We start from the raw sequence: 16358 nt of genomic DNA, 5'->3' as shown, positions 1-16358 counted from the left end.
TATATAGATATTTTGTTTTAATTATGGGGTGCAAACTAGAGGTTAGTACCATGCCATTTTATTTTTAGTACCCAAATTGGATGGAAAGAAAAAAAATGAGGTATTTGATGAAATTAGTTCAAATCTATTTCATCACGTAATGTTCCATTTTCATTATTTAAACAATCCACCCTTTCAAAAAAAAATCCACAAAAAGAAACATTTTGCTGATTTTATTGCATTCTATCATTTCTCATAAATCGAAACAAAGGCAAAAGAGTTGTGCTATACGCAAGTTAAGAATCTTGTAATGAACCACGAAAATAGACTACGAATTTTGATAAGTAGAACACATAATTAACAATTTTACATTTATGAGGATTTAATTTTAATTTTTTGTCAATATTTTTTTCTCATAATCATAAAATTATATATTGACCTATGATGAAAGAATTTGACTATAATCATGACTAGTTTTTTTTGGGTACATAATCATGACTAGTTGAGACAGAAAACTTTATACAGATTTAATTGTACTTTTTATCCTAAAATTTGTACTATAATCCTTTTTTATCCCCTAAGCTTTTTCCATACCAATCAAGTTTCTATTTTTTAAAATTAAGCAAATTTTTATTTTACCATCAATGTTCTTCTACCTAAAATCTCCATATTCTCATTTTCCATTTAAATATTTCATGTACTCATCAAAATTTCCAACTCAGAAAGATGGTCTCTCACCTTTAAATATGCGGGTGTTTTTGTGTGTGTGAAGAGATGTAAAGTTATCAACAAATTGTATGCCAACAGCCAATAGAAGAACAACAGAAACAACTGAAGCAGTGTGTGTGCAGACATGAATAGGAGAAAAGACATGAATAGGAGAACACCAGAAACAGCTGAAGAGCTTGTCATTCCATAATATTTCTCTCATGTCCTAAACTTGGGGTACACAACTAAAAACATGCTAATGAAAGAATTCAACGATCTACCTTAACCACGAAGTCGTCTCAACAGCCATTTTTTCCTTAATCTCTCATCTAATTTCAGAAACATCAATGCCCTTTTCTCATCAAAACATAAATATTCACAAGCTTCAATGATGAGATCATCATCAAAGTCAGGAATATTCTGCACCTTTTTGACCACTTCTTCCAGGCATGACGTCTTGTTACTCTCAGTCAATGCATCAGCTATCCGACTGATATCCTCAGCCATTACACTCATCATTTGCAGCATCACATCACCGGTTCGTCTTCTTTTGGATGGCTGCTTTGAAAGTGATGACGATGAAGGCCTAGCCCCCACTGTCTGCTCAGACTCAGATGAACCCTGCACTTCATCACTTGCATTGTCAAGGCTCATCTCTTCATCGGCTAACAACAGTGCTGGAGTTTCTGCATGCTCTTCTGAGTTAGGAGGAAGATTTACATCAAGCCTCTCACAGTCTTCTTCAAACCAATATCCACCACCTAGATCATTGCCAACAATCATGCCTAATTCATTGTAGTTCTCGATACGTTTGTCTTTCAAATGCCTAGCAGCTGGATGTTTCTGAATAAACAAAGGCCAATGATGAATCCAGTAAAATACACACAATTAGCACAAACTGCAACAAAAAAATGCAAGCAAACTAACAAGCAAATAAAAATAAGAGGAACATGATGCCTAAAGACAATCTTTTGATGTGCCTTGGTACTCACAAATCACAATAATGATGGGTCCTTGATTAAATTCTAAACTGTATCAAGTAAAGAAGATATCAAGTGGCTAAAGATTATCACCGAATAATCATGTTTATGTCCTGAGATTGACACCCATCAGGAGCTAGCTAAAGTACTGCAATAGCAAATAAATATAAACCTGAATTACTTCTGAAACTAAAATTAATATGAAGGAAGACTAAATATACCTTAATGTATTCATTCCATTTTGAGTCAGTTGCAACAACAATCTTACGTTCCTCATCCCATTTAAATCCCCCTTGATAGAGCATTTCCTTCAGAAGTCCATACTGTCTCTTCCATGTTTTCAACCGGCTTACAACGTTTTCTATCGTTAAATTCAGGCCAAATCTCTCATTTAGAACTATTAGAACAGCTACATAAGCAGAGGTCTTGAAATTTTTCTCGAGCTTGTTTCCCAACATTACTTGCTTGACTAGCAGCTCTGTCAAGCAACGATCCATCTCATCTGTCCATGTCACATCCTTTCCTTTTGGTGTTCTATTGTAAGTTCCACGGTTATTTGTCTCTTGAGCTTCCCCAACACCATCTGCTGTCATACACATGATAGCACGAGCACCATCCATGGAACTATCCAGTGGATCACCGTGGCCGATAATTATGTACAATTCATTCAAGTTTCTGATAATTCGTCCCTTAAGAAGCCGAGCATCAGGATTTATCTGCTCCAGAAAGGTTTACTTACATCAGTTCCACAATAATATCATTATGCTAAAACAAATGCCAGGTAGAAATTAAAAGTAGGTCTATGTGTACCTTGATATATTCATTCCATACAGAGTCATCTGCAATGACCATTTTTCGCTTCTCATCCCATTCAAAGCCACTCTTGCCCAAAAGTTCTTTCAGAACATCATACTGTTTCTTCAACGTTTTCAGACGATTTTTAACATGTTCTTTCACCAAATAAAGCTGAAACTTTTCATTAATAGCCAACACAGCTGCTTCCAGTGCAGAAGGTTTTAATTTGTTGTCAATTCTGTTGCCGAGTTTAATTTGCTCCACAAGGATTTCACTTAGACAGCTGTCCATGTCACTTGTCCACCTAATTTGCTTCCCTGGATCTTTAGCATTACTATAATAGCTAACCGGACAGACACTTGCAACCTCCATTGGCTCATCACAAGGAGCAGACTCATCACAATGCACAGACTCATCAAAATGCAAATGCTCAGTAAAATGGCCAAAGATAGTGCAGAACTGTTCATAGTTCTCAAAAACTCTAGCACGAAAGGACCTTGCATCTGGATGTGTCTGACATAATAGGAAGAATGAGTAAATGTAAAGTTTACACAAACTTGAATTCTCAATTAATGTGATCCAATCCATATGCATAAATAAGAAATGGTCTTCCAGACTAAAAGAATGAACAATATCTGATTGTTGAACTAAATCAATTTTTACATATTAAATTTGAGTTCTCATGGCTGAATGTGAGGACTTACCCCAATCTAATCTAATTTTCAATGTGTCATGTGGTTTCTATTACATCAAGCGCATCATCTTTTGTTAATTTTTATATTTTTTTATTTCTATTAAAACCATTACTTAAATTTGATCAATTATAAATTTTTAGATTACTAATGTAAAAAAATCATGATTTTGAACTGCATAAATTTAAAATTTGAAATACCCGGATGTACTCATTCCATGTAGGATCATCTGCAGCGATCATTTTCTTTGCTTCATCCCATTTAAATCCATCATGAGACAGAATTTCCTTCAATAGCTCATACTGTCTCTTCCAAGTTTTAAGACGATTTTTAATGTTGCCTTTCGTTAGATGAAGCCCAAATTTCGCATTCATGGCTGAAACAGCTGAGTCATACGCTTCAGTCTGAAAAACCTTATCTATTTTAAGGCCTTTCCTCACTTGTTCTACAAGAATCTTTCCGAGCCAACGGTCCATCTCCTCTGTCCACCTGAGGTTTTTGGGCAGGTTTCCATCAGTTTGTATTTCTGACAAAATAACAAGATCTGGATCAACTTTGTCAACTGAGAAGTTCACATCAATTTCTGTAACACTATCAGATAAGCTTGCCGCTGTGTCATCATTTCCAAGGACAATACATAATTTATCATAGTTTTCGATGGATTTTGCTCGGAAAGCCCTGGCATCCGGGTGCGCCTGCAGGTAACAGAAGAATATCAGACAACCAACATAAAACTGCAAACTGATGGGGTGCAAATAGTTTCACAGTCACAGGTAACAATATTACCTTGATGTAATCATTCCAAACAGAATCATCTGCAACAACCATCTTCTGTGTCTTATTCCACGCAAATCCCCTATGAGCAAGGAGCTCCTTCAAAACCACAAACTGCTTCCTCCATGTTTTTAGCCGATTCTTTATATGTCCTTTTGACAAATACATGCCAAAATTTTCATTCAATGCTTCCACTGCAGCTTCTAATGCTGCAGGCTTCAACATATTATCCAATTTGTTCCCCTTTTTCACTTGCTCAGCAAGCACCTCAGTGAGGCAATCGTCCATTTCACTAGTCCAAACAATGTATTTTACTCTCTCGTTGCCAGTAGAGCTACGAGTCTGATATACTTTTGGGTGCATCCCTGAAAATCCACATAACACGCTATGATATCTGCTTGTTGGGTACCGAGATGAACAAACATAAAAGTGTGACATAGATTTTGTGCAAGGAAAAAAAGGGCATTGCAATAGGGATTTAAATTCAGTCTCATCCATAAAAAGAGATCAATCAATTCAGACAGTATGAAAGTCAGAACAAGAAAACCCTACCCCTCAGGATTTTGAACAGTTCAGTCAAGAAGAATTACAGTAAATACCGTAGTGTCATGCCAGCAGCTGAAATTCAGTAGCTGTTCTCATGATGGCAGAGAAAAATGGAATGTCCCCAAAATCGCTTGAGATATAGTTTTGTTTGGTAGGTGAAAGTAGAGGCTCATCAAATTAATCATACGAATTTGACATTACACAACTATAAAAATACAGAGAATTGATCAACTATCAACTCTCAGTTGTATATAACAGCATTTCAAGCTAAAAATTCCTGAATGTACAACCAAAGGCATGAACTGTACCATTTTACGGAGGAAAAAATTGCTTAACTGATTATATAAACGCTTATCATTAAAAAATGTATGCATTTGCATGGAACTTCCATTTTCTAATATTCGAAACGTTCTACCACGCTACTCATCATTCAATCCTACCTATACCAAAAATAAGATATGGTTGATGACAACCATCTTAACCTTTTGATCCTTCATCAGATTTATTAAATCTTAACTCCGCTATCGACATAATTAATCATAATACAACAAGGCTAATATAACCTAGTGTTTCTTCAAGTAAAGTTTGAAGTCAATGCTACACACAATACAAACATTACTAGTGAAGCTCTAAAATCACACCAAGGATCATAAAACCATGGCAAAGAGAATCAACAATTGCAGTAGTCAACCCTTATAAGAAATGGGTCTTCACACTACAGACTAAAACACAACTAAGTACCAACAATGAGTACCAAGAGCATTAAACAAGACAACAATGAATACCAAGAGCTCAAACACTGTACTAAAAAAAACTTAAAAATTTAATTTTTAAAATGAAAAAAAAAACAACTTTCAGTTCAGAGTTGAGAGAAAAAATGATGTTGCAAGAACCCAACAAAATAAAATGAAAAAGAAACCCTTTTTAGCTAGAAAAACTGGAAAATATTTTGAGGGTAGGAAGAAAAAGATAACCCCACATGAGAAATTTTGACGGGGACTGGAAATTGAATTGGTGGAGAGTGAATACATGCCAAAATCGAGAGTGAAGAAGGAGAAGAAGGTGAAGAAGGAGAAGGGAATTTCACCTGTCATGGTCGCCGGGTTTTGTTCCCGGCGGTGACAGTCTTTGTCGGGGTAAAATGAAATCAGCCGAAGCAGGTAGGTAAGTGGTAAAGTTTATAAAATCAGTGTTCCTTTTATTTTCATTTTTATTTTATAGGTCAAGAAAATAATATTTGAAATGACAGAATAAGTATATGGATTAATTATAAGAAAATGTCTAATCCCATAAGATTTATGATTTGTTGCACCGACCTTTCTTCTAGTTTGTAAAATGCATTCTCATCATATTCTTGCTATATCAATATCATTTAGAATGATAGAGGGTGTTAAGTATTATAATGATGTATTTTAAGAGACGTTAGTATAATAATGACGTACGATTGATTAGTGCAACAATAACAAAATTTAGGGAAGATAGTTTTGTTATGAATTAAGGTTTTATATTCAATTGTATAACACATACATATGCTAGGGTGAACACTTTTCTTCTAATCCACAGGTAGACCATGATCGAGTAGAATCTCTGAAAGCAAAGTCATGTGTAAATCTATGAAGTTTCCACCACCTCTTCCCATTTTTCCTCCTTTGCTGCTGACAACGTCGTGGAGATCCAACACAAACCTAGCACTAGTGTTGTGGAAGAACCCAAATGCGAGGAAACCCATATGGGTGAGGAACTCATATAGGTGTGATAGAGTGATGATGTTTGACAAATATGAAGCATGCCCGTAGTGGCGGGAGAATACGGTGGTTGGTGGTTGAGGGAAATAACATATATGAAAAGGAAATGTGTGCATGTTGAGGTGCCACCATCTTGAGATTAGGTGTTGGTGCTAGTTTTAGGGGTTTTCGATGGTGGTGGTTTTGGGGATGAATCTTTTGTTTCCATAAAAGGTGGTAGTAATACATGGTGTCTTCGTGTGCGATGGTAGTTGTTGTTGGGAATGAGATGTCGAAGAAAGAGATATTTAAGTAAATTAAAAATTCTTTAATTCTATTTTTTTAATTAACTAGTCCATGGTGGTTCCAAAATTTACAATACAATGCAATTTAGATAGTGGTCCATGGTAGTCCTTTAATTTAACAAACCATATTAAACAATGTAAGTTATTATTAGTTGTTTTTTTTTTTAAAAAAAATTGGTTTCTTAGAGATCACTTTGGGAACAACAGCAATATCAATTTCCTAACCTCCAGGGTTATATATGTTTTCATTGAAAACTAGTGTTCTTTACCCGTGCGTTGCACAGCGATTAAATTTATTATAAAGATAAATCAGTAGTAATGTGTTTTTAACTTAGTTTAGTCTCTTTTGAGTAATTATTAAAGATATGGAATAAAACATATGTCACAAACATGTAGATGAATTGACCACAGTAAAAATATTTATTCGATGAGGTTTGTAGATACCTCAAAGTGTCATTACTTAAATAGTAATAAAAAACACATTTTTAAGTAATGCATTACATGACAATTGAAATAAGATAAACATAACAATGACAACAACATGAACCCTATAGCCTTTGTAATCCATGATTAATGTTAAAGACATCATAACAGAGCTTGTTGTCAATCAAGCATATTTGTGCTATAGAACCTAGAAAGGAAGAAAAAATTATTAGTGTGATAATCAGTAACTAATACAAATATAAACATGTCAAATATTATCAAAGACTTCTTGATACACTACGTTGCGTGTAGTGTTTGATACAACTCCTTCGTCATCTATGATAAGCATCTTCAACCCTTTTCTAGATTTAACTCTAGAAAGTGCAACATATAGCTGCCCGTGAGTAAAGACAGGCCTTGGCAAATACAGTCCAACATGAGATAAAGATTGTCCCTGACTTTTATTTATAGTCATTGCAAAACATAGAGCAACGGGAAATTGTCTACGCTGGAATTTGAATGGAATGTCAGAATTAGATGGAGTTAAACTCATCCTTGGAATAAATGTTATTTCACCCATATTGTTTCCATTTAAAACAGTAGCAACAATTATATATTTAGTCAAAGCATTGACTATCATTCGAGTGTCATTACACAACCCTGCAGCTTGGTCTATGTTTCGAATGAGCATGATAGGGACACCAGCTTTCAGTTTAATTGCATGGTTTGGAATTCCAGAGCATTTGAAATCATTTAAGAATTCAGATGTAAACCATTCTGCATTGACACCCCGAATCTTCGTCTGACTTGCACGGAGTATCACAACTCAAATATTCTGTTTCATCACCAGGAATCATTCCTAACATAAAGTTGTTGATTTCCTCTACACATTCAAGTGTTGGTGCAAGGATCGCTCTTTCTTGGAAGAATGAATTTTTTTGCAAATTATGTGCAAGTTTTGGATATGCAAAATTAACTAATTCAAGCAACGGTTCCTTACACTGTTCAATAAGAAGATCTGGAGGAATCTCAATAAGTGTTTCTTCCTCATCAATCGTTTTAACTGTACCATCTCCCACTTGAAGCAACCAATCAGCAAACTCTTTTATTTCTGCTGCTGAAGAAGTCGATGTAGCATTTTGCAATCTCATATTAATAGTCAGCTTCATTACCTTGCAATGCTTCCACAAATATGAAGAATTGATAGCTGAACCGACAATTTCTGAACGACTTCCTTTGGAAATAACTGGAAGTATTTGTCTAAAGTCGCCTCCTAGTACCACAACTTTACCTCCGAATGGAATGTCATAACCATGGGTAAACTGAGTCTTCATAATGTCATTAAGAGATCTGTCTAAAGCTTCAAAACAATGTTTGTTTAACATAGGTGCCTCATCCCAAATAATTAGGCTTGCTTTTTTCAATAATTCAGCTTTTGGGGAACCGTGACGAAGATTACAGGTTGAAATCTCATTTATTGAAATAGGAATAGAAAACCTTGAATGAGCAGTTCTACCTCCAAGTAACAATAGCGATGCAATTCCGCTAGATGCGACATTTAAGACGATAAGGCCCCTTGAACGCAAAGCAGCAGATAATGTATTCCAGACAAATGTTTTTCCAGTTCCTCCAAAACCATATAGAAAAAAGAATCCACCGTTATCAGACAAAACAGCATCCAAAACATTCTTATAAACAATCTCTTGCTTTGAAGTAAGAGAACCGACCAATTCATCATGAACCTTTACCATTTCATCCCTATTATAATTCAACTCATCTGCAATGAATCTATTTTCAAAATTATGAATTTCTGAAAATTTAGGGTATGGTAAACATGGATATTCCTTCAGTGACCTTCCATTGCCTTGCAATATTTTTTCAATCTCAATCAGACATAAGTTCTGTAATTCTTCATCCTCTATACGAAGATCTGAATGAAATTAAATGAAATAAGGTAAATAATTTAAATTAGAAAATTAATTTAAATGCTTCAATTTTGATTTTTTTTACATGGTGAGAAAGAAAATGAATTTACACAACTTTAAGTTACATTCCTAATCACACTCACCATATTTTGATAATTTCAATTTAGAATTATTTTTATAATCTGGTAGTAGTTTTATCTTTTGGACATTAAACACAGAACGACTATACATGTTAAATCAAGTTATTCCAATAATATGTTAAACAAATACGGAAATCAAGTTATTCCAACGTTCTAGAATTATACATGTTAAAAAAATACATGCATACTGCTTCTTAAGGGATAAAAAAAATATATCTAATTATGACTTTAAAAATAATTTTGATGAAATACCTGGAATGTTGAGTGATTTTCTTCTGTCATATAAAATTCCATCACTTAAAAGAGTCCAAGACTTTCTCCAAACTTCTTGTGGCCTAGAAATCAAGTTTGTCATCAGCATTCTGGTAAATAATTTCCTTAGTTGAGATCCGGAACCAAACTCACTTGCAATTGAAATTGCATCAACATACTCTCGGTCATCCTCCAGTAATCCCATCGCTTCGCATGCATCGCGGAATGTGGGATAAACAACACCCTTTACAGTTCTTATGCTTTTAAAACTGTCACAACCTTTTTGCCTATTTAATAAAATACGCATGTAGTAATTTTCTCCCATTCCAGGAGCAATAAATTGCAAGCGACCAAGAGAAATGCCTCTTTTCCTAGGAATCCATATTGTTGATTTTTTGTTGTACACAAACTTGGAAGGAAATTCTGCATATGTGAGATTTCTCCCCTCCGAGTACTTCTTGTTGGCATCCATCCATGCCAAGAATTGAGTGCTCTTTTTAGTTGAGTTTTCCTTCACAACTTCCAAATCGTCATTCTCTTTGAATAAAACACTTTGTTGGTTTGGAAGATGAAATCCTAATCTCAACACTGGAGGCCACCTATCATGAATATCATATTTGAATGTTCTGCACGCGGCTTCACATGGAGTAAGGTACCTGCAAAATTAATTTGAGGAGTAAAGAACTAAATTCAAATGATATTAATCATAAACTCATGTTATATGGTAGCTCCATTTTAGCTAAATTTTTATATTGTGTTATGTTAGTTTTAAACTTCTCTTCTAATTTATTTTATCTAAATAGAAAAAAGGGGAGTAAATTAAAACCCTTCAGAACTGAACTGACCTAGTTCGGAGGGGGCAGCTTCTTCTATGAGAGGATTAAAAATCACCTTGGTAGCTCCGTAAACATTTTGGAGACTTGTCTTACCTGTAGCATCCAAATTATGAATGTTTGCATTTACAAATTTGTCATGTACTTTAATGATTTGACACCAGATGAAACCTTAAAATACCTTTAAAGGGCTTGACTTTGACACAACTCACAACAACAACGGCATTGGTTGCATCAGCAGATCCAAGGTAACCAACGACCTCATCGACATACTTTCCAAAAAAGGCGCATTCAATCCGAGCCCTACCAAAACAAATGAGAAATTATAAATTTTTAAAAACTTAATAATTAAACACGCAGAAACTTTGAATAAGGAATGATATTGGGTGTACCCATCTTGATCAAGTTCAACCGTAATTCTTTTTTGCTTCCCACCATCTTTTTCGAATTCTTGTTCAGCACTTGCACCAGTGAGAATTCCAATCACATCTGTACAATCATAGAAACATTAATCCAAATAACATATCAGTAATTTTGAAAAACAAAAGGAAAAAAAAAGAGGCTTAAGATTCACACCAATTTAGGCTTGTTTATTTTTTAATGATAAATTACACCAAACCGTGTATCTAAACGGGTCATTGACCAAAATAAGGATTTGCAAGTGATATTTAAATCATTCCTTATTTAAAACTTAAAACTTCCGTCAGTTTAGCGGTAACATGAATTTGAGAAAAAATGGTGGGATTAATTCAGGTTGCTCTATTTCCTTCTATTTTTTCGGTTTTTTTTTTTAATTTAAGATAAATCTAGGAGATCAATTTTTAAACGTAAAATATATCTAGGTCAAACTGTGATTAAACACATTTAATATAAATAATACGAAATTGGTGTTTAATGAAGCAAATCTTGGTTTTTTTTAGACTAACGTGGAAGCAAATCTCACATTTAAATCTAAAATAATTGTACGGGCTCTAGTCAATGGTCTTGCATTTAAATCTAAATTAATCTCACATACCTATCAGAAAATACGTATCAAGATCCTTGAACATTATATCAGATATTGGTACAAAATTGTACGGGTTCAAGTCAATGGTCTTGTTGGGAACCAAGCGCACAGATGTATGAATATCAAAGTTGATTTTGAAAGGATGCGAGGTCGGTCGGAAATCACGACCTCTTTCTCCAACGCCGAAGAACGAAATCTGATATACACGACCCTCACTTAGTAAAGATTGGAATCGGTATATCAGAGTCTTCCGAACGGAAGCATGTATTTTACAACCCTGAAATACAATTAAAGGATAACGTAAGGATTTATAATTTAAACAAAAAGGACGTAAAAAAAGATAGTTTATGTGAAAAGTGATTTACCTTGTCATCCATAAGTATCATGTCCATGGAAAATGGAAGCTTGGATCCATATAAGCTTGGACTAAGCCACAACCGGTTCACCTTTGCGACAATACACCAGTTCTCTTTAGAGGCATCGATGGTTGAGAGATCGTCGATTGCCATTAGAACAAAGAAATCTTCAAAGGTAATACTTGGTGGGAATAAAAGATGAATTTGAAGAATGACCATGAGGTTATTTATATAGGAAATTGAGAATTAGGGTTACTCCATTCTTAAAATGGAAGAAAAAAAGAATAATGACAGTCGACAACCATATTTGCTGCGGCCTGAATCAACGCACGGAGAAATTCAAAATCAGTCTTGAATTTTGTTTTTAAATCATTTTGGTCAGATTCATTATTGACTTATTTTGATTCATAATAGCATGGTCCTTTAATGGAATTTAATTTTGATGAGCTAGTTAAGGTAAATACCAGCTTTGCGTCAATTCAAATAACGTGGATGCGACATCTGGAATCAATGGTCGTAAAACAATAAATATGATTGGTCAATGCATTTACTGATTTACTCAATATTCCTTCAACTTCTACTACTATATATCACTTTTACACCGCCTAATGAATAGTTCAAATCAACACCATTTAATTATTATTTTGATTAAGTTTTGGTCAATGCATTTACAGAATTTGCATTCAATTTGATTTAAAACGCACAGGTGAAAATTATTATGTTTTTATTGTTTTTGCATCAGAAGCTTGGAAACAAATTAAGAGTCATTAGACCATAAAATGAAAAACCCCATTCTTTGATTAATGAGCTAAAAACTGAAATACGTAATTGGGCTTTTACAATTGAGGTCCAAAATAATTAGGAGGTGACACTTGTCATGTAAAGAGGGGGGTGGTGGAGAGTGGGTCTTGGAGTGCCAAGTCATGGAGGTGGGGCTCACAGCCTTCCTCTTTTCTAAAGTATATAGATAGATGAAGGTATATTGAATTTAGTCCATCCAACAAATCTCATAATGTTCAACCTGAAATTAATGAAATATGTGAAGTTTGTTTCATCTATTCATTATGTGGCAGATTTTGTAAATTAGAAGCGGTTAAAAACCGCCATAAAATATATCACAATGACTAACTTCACATATTTCATAAATATTGGAAACTAGAAACTAAAAAATAATAATTGAAAGAACTAAGTCCAGTTCACCCCAATATTACAAAAACTAAAAAACATATCCAACCTGATAATATAATAGTCATTTACATCATACTAATTAGTGATTATTATTTACCAATCAAATGAAAAGTTAAAATCATTGATAACAATGAAAATTTTGAAGTGAAATTATGTTTGTTTTTCTAATTAAACTTACAATATTCACTTTGAAGGGCTAAGCCCTAACAAAATAAAAAAACGCTACTTAAGAGCAAAAACAGGAATATTAGAAGCAGCCCCTAAATGATCTTCAGTATTGATTTTGTGACAATCCCCAAATAGAGAGGTTATCAAGTGCTAAACAAAGGGAAACCAAGTAGCCACTAGAGCTAAATAGTCAGCAAGCTTATTAGTCTCACAATGCACATACTGGAACTGCATCAACCCATGGTCCTCCTTCAAGTGACATATATATTGCGCTAAGTCCATAATCTGATCGGAAACATCAAGGGGAGCATTGATGAATTGAATCACCTCCAAGGAATCACTCTCTATCACCACTTTCGCGACTTCGAGGCTCATGATTGTAAAACATTGGCCGGAAGCTTCCGATCCATCTCCTTCCATCATGCAAATAAAGTTGCTCACACTTTAGCTTCTATAGCTTGTGATTTTCCATCTTGTTTGTTGTGGGATAATCCCCCTCAATTGGTTGGTCCTGTTTGTAGATGTTGCTTTTGCTTCTTAATGAAATTAGCATTTCACTTTAGGAAAAAAAAAAAAAACTAAGAATGGAGACCAATGTTATAATACTTGTAGAAACATAACAGGATGCATTACAGCCTGGAAATCAATGTTATAGTACTTATGAAACAAGAATCGAGACCTACATGGCTACATATGGTAACATGTTTTTTTTTGTCAAAATAAAATATTTGTTTGAAACTACAATATTTGGACAGAATAATACTTATGAAATAAATGGGCCAAGCCCGTAAACAAGTATGAGACCACAATATTTTCCTCTATCACCTTTGATCCCTCTCATCCTGTATGTCTCACTCAATCTTATGCATCAGAGCCACCGGCTGATCTTAATTGTTTGTCACAGTCTCACAGAGTGATATTGATATGAGTTGAGAGCCGTCATCATCCATCAGATGATCAGAACCCAACTCCCTCTTTCCCATCACCAGTCAACTCAACACTCTTTGCTCTGCTGAACGCGGGTAATTGCTCATTCCTTTGCTTTTCTTTGTTTCTGTTTTCTGTTTTCTCATTCTCGAGTGTTCTTTGTTTTTCCTTTTTTTAAGGTTTGTAATTTTTAAGGTTGTTGCTTATAAGTTATACGTTCTTGCTTTGCTCAACTGTAGTGTGAATCTCCAACCCAACCACTGTTAATTTCAACTGTCTGGTACCTGAGTGAATCTATACTGATTTTTTGGGGGTTGGAAATTGAACAATGCTTTTTCTGTTTTGTTTTCTCCCCATTGAATTAGGAGGAAATTTCACCAATTTATCATCAGATTCTAATTTTTCAATTCCTAGTAATTAAATTAAACCCCTTTTGGGGCTGTTTTTCATCTGGGGTTCTTTGATTTTGTTTTTTAAACTGTATTAGTGGGTGAATTGGTCTTTCTTGTTATGAAAATCTCTGCTGAACCATCAAACAGTTTGTGGCTCTGCTCTTTGGTAAATGATGTATAGTTAAACAAAGGAAACTTGAATTATCATCTGGTGAAATTTATGAATGCAGTACCTAGTAAATGGGAGCACTTTCATAAATTCTTGTATTGAAATGTTATCTACATTTTCATGTTGACAAATCATGATATGCTAAGCATCAAATTAAGCTGAAAGCTTCCCTGGGTTGACCCTTTTGTTCTAGTTTGCTTTTTGGTATTTTATATTACCGAGTATTTCATGAGCTTCATCATGCCTTGTGCTTGTGCAACTCTAAGAGGCTATAATGAATTTGCAGGATGGACTAATAGGCTTGTCTATTTAATCTTTGAGGGAAGAAAAAGCTCTGATAACACCAGATTTTTGTTCCATCAGCATATTATCTGAACATCTGGCAGAAAATGGCTGCAGAAGATGATAAGAATCTTGTTGAAATCTTGGAAACCCCAAATCCCATAGATGTTGGCAAGTATATGAATTATGTCAGTGCCCCGCAAGCTGGTGCGATAGCTACATTTTCAGGCACGACACGCGACACCTTTGAAGGCAAAGCAGTCTTGGAGTTGATATATGAAGCTTATGTTCCCATGGCGATTCGTTGTATCAATTCTGTCTGTTCATCTGCGAGAGCATCCTGGAATCTGCATTCCATTGCTGTTGCTCATCGCCTAGGCACGGTACCTGTAGGAGAAACGAGTGTCTTCATTGCAGTCTCATCTGTCCACAGGGCTGATGCACTAGAGGCATGCAAATATTTGATAGATGAGCTAAAAGCAACAGTTCCTATTTGGAAAAAGGAGGTGTATTCAAATGGAGAGGTTTGGAAGGAGAATTCTGAATTCCTAGACAGGAGGTCAGAGCTTGGTAACAAGGATGTAGCTTGCAGTGGGGAAAAGGCAGAAGTTAAAGACCATAGCAAAAAGCGCTGCTGTGGGACTAAGGTTCGGGTTGATAATGAAGGTAGCCATGACTAATTTCAATGCCAGGGATCAGAGATACTAGATACCAGCTGGTGATTGCAGTTATTTAACATCAGTTTAAAGATTACCTCCCTCTTCCACCATTCCCTTTTCTTTGCTGTTATTAAGATTGTATTTAAACTTAGAAGGCAATAACCTTGCCTATTTCTTGAGATATAATGTCATCAATGTTGCTCTTATACTTTTCTCCCTGCTTCTCAGCAACTTAAGAAAAGTAGCGAATTTTCTAAAGATGGTCGGGGAAAGATAGGAAGGGAGAAAGCTAAGAGAATACAGTATACATGCAATGGTCCAGATATTGTTGAGATAACAAAATAACCAATCCTGTCCAGTTTAGTTTTATTGTGAACAAAATGACAACAATATTTAGCATGGTTTTTTATACCAGTTGAGTGCAATTTGGATGCATTTTTACCTCAATTTATAAGAAAATGAGTGTAGTACTTGTAAAGATGCTTGCACCACTTTTCACATTCCAAACATCTCATCAAACTCTACTCTTGATTCCTGAGTACTGGCAGAATGCCCTCAATATGTGCATAGCAATTCAAAACTTTAATCTCACACTTTAGAAAGAACATGCAAACAGAAGCTAATAGATTCATGAAAGTTGTGCTCTAACTAAAATGCACCAGACAATTGTAACAACTAATCATTGTATATGGGATAGATTTGAATCTGTTCTTGCAGACTGCATTGAACGATATTTAGCTGGATTCTGAGAGCATCAGCATTGCGACCGGGGCAACATATTTTCATGAGTTTGGCACAATCCCTGCAGCATAAATAAAGATTACTTATCGTCAGACAACAGCACTGATTAAAAATCTAAATGTATTTAAATCACAGTAGCTTTAGCAACTAATTAGTGCATTCCCCACAACATAGTCACACTTGAAAAATCATACAACCAGCTATAAGAATTTTACCTTTTTTATCTTTGAGAGTAGAAGTAGAGACTATGATATACCGAACAAGACACATAAGGTCTGGGAGAGGTATACTCAGGATTGTTTTCTCCATGACCAGAAAATGTTCTCTAACACAGGCATAATCTGATTCTGACAAGAATATGAAGTCATCAGCCTGCATATTTGAAAGACATATC

General features: G+C 34.9%; 3 protein-coding genes across 3 annotated transcripts; 1 reads left to right on the top strand and 2 right to left on the bottom strand.

The window, feature by feature from the left end:
* Window positions 1–837: 837 nt before the first annotated feature.
* Window positions 838–5688, bottom strand: LOC130723376 (L10-interacting MYB domain-containing protein-like). The gene is made up of 6 exons (XM_057574391.1): window positions 5562–5688; window positions 3941–4293; window positions 3355–3849; window positions 2478–2975; window positions 1889–2383; window positions 838–1530 (listed from the first exon to the last, which is right to left on the bottom strand). The coding sequence occupies exons 1-6, from the start codon at window positions 5566–5568 to the stop codon at window positions 970–972; spliced, it is 2409 nt and encodes an 802-aa protein (XP_057430374.1). The 5' UTR covers window positions 5569–5688; the 3' UTR covers window positions 838–969.
* Window positions 5689–7194: 1506 nt separating this feature from the next.
* LOC130725450 (uncharacterized) lies at window positions 7195–11591 on the bottom strand. The gene is made up of 3 exons (XM_057576677.1): window positions 11448–11591; window positions 11274–11359; window positions 7195–7531 (listed from the first exon to the last, which is right to left on the bottom strand). Exons 1-3 carry the CDS (start codon window positions 11589–11591, stop codon window positions 7195–7197), a joined length of 567 nt encoding a protein of 188 aa, XP_057432660.1.
* Window positions 11592–13628: 2037 nt separating this feature from the next.
* LOC130726162 (molybdopterin synthase catalytic subunit-like) lies at window positions 13629–15429 on the top strand. Its single transcript, XM_057577392.1, has 2 exons — window positions 13629–13816; window positions 14569–15429. The coding sequence occupies exon 2, from the start codon at window positions 14672–14674 to the stop codon at window positions 15242–15244; it is 573 nt and encodes a 190-aa protein (XP_057433375.1). The 5' UTR covers window positions 13629–13816; window positions 14569–14671; the 3' UTR covers window positions 15245–15429.
* The last annotated feature ends 929 nt before the right edge of the window (window positions 15430–16358 follow it).

Source organism: Lotus japonicus, chromosome 6 (assembly GCF_012489685.1).
Source record: "Lotus japonicus ecotype B-129 chromosome 6, LjGifu_v1.2".
Classification (NCBI taxonomy): Eukaryota; Viridiplantae; Streptophyta; class Magnoliopsida; order Fabales; family Fabaceae; genus Lotus; species Lotus japonicus.
The sequence above is the reverse complement of the archived record's forward strand: the minus strand, read 5'-3'. Positions and strand labels throughout refer to the sequence as shown.

Coding starts and splice junctions, on each gene's coding strand:
- LOC130723376 (XM_057574391.1), bottom strand. Junction 2,976..3,354: donor CATGGAATGAGTACATCCGG/GTATTTCAAATT, acceptor CTATTATGTCAG/ACACATCCAGATGCAAGGTC. Junction 1,531..1,888: donor AATGGAATGAATACATTAAG/GTATATTTAGTC, acceptor TTGTTTATTCAG/AAACATCCAGCTGCTAGGCA.
- LOC130725450 (XM_057576677.1), bottom strand. CDS start 11,591: ATGGCAATCGACGATCTCTCAACCATCGATGCCTCTAAAGAGAACTGG. Junction 11,360..11,447: donor TGATACTTATGGATGACAAG/GTAAATCACTTT, acceptor ATTGTATTTCAG/GGTTGTAAAATACATGCTTC. Junction 7,532..11,273: donor GGTCGTGTATATCAGATTTC/GTTCTTCGGCGT, acceptor ATATATAATTGT/TGCTACTGTTTTAAATGGAA.
- LOC130726162 (XM_057577392.1), top strand. CDS start 14,672: ATGGCTGCAGAAGATGATAAGAATCTTGTTGAAATCTTGGAAACCCCA.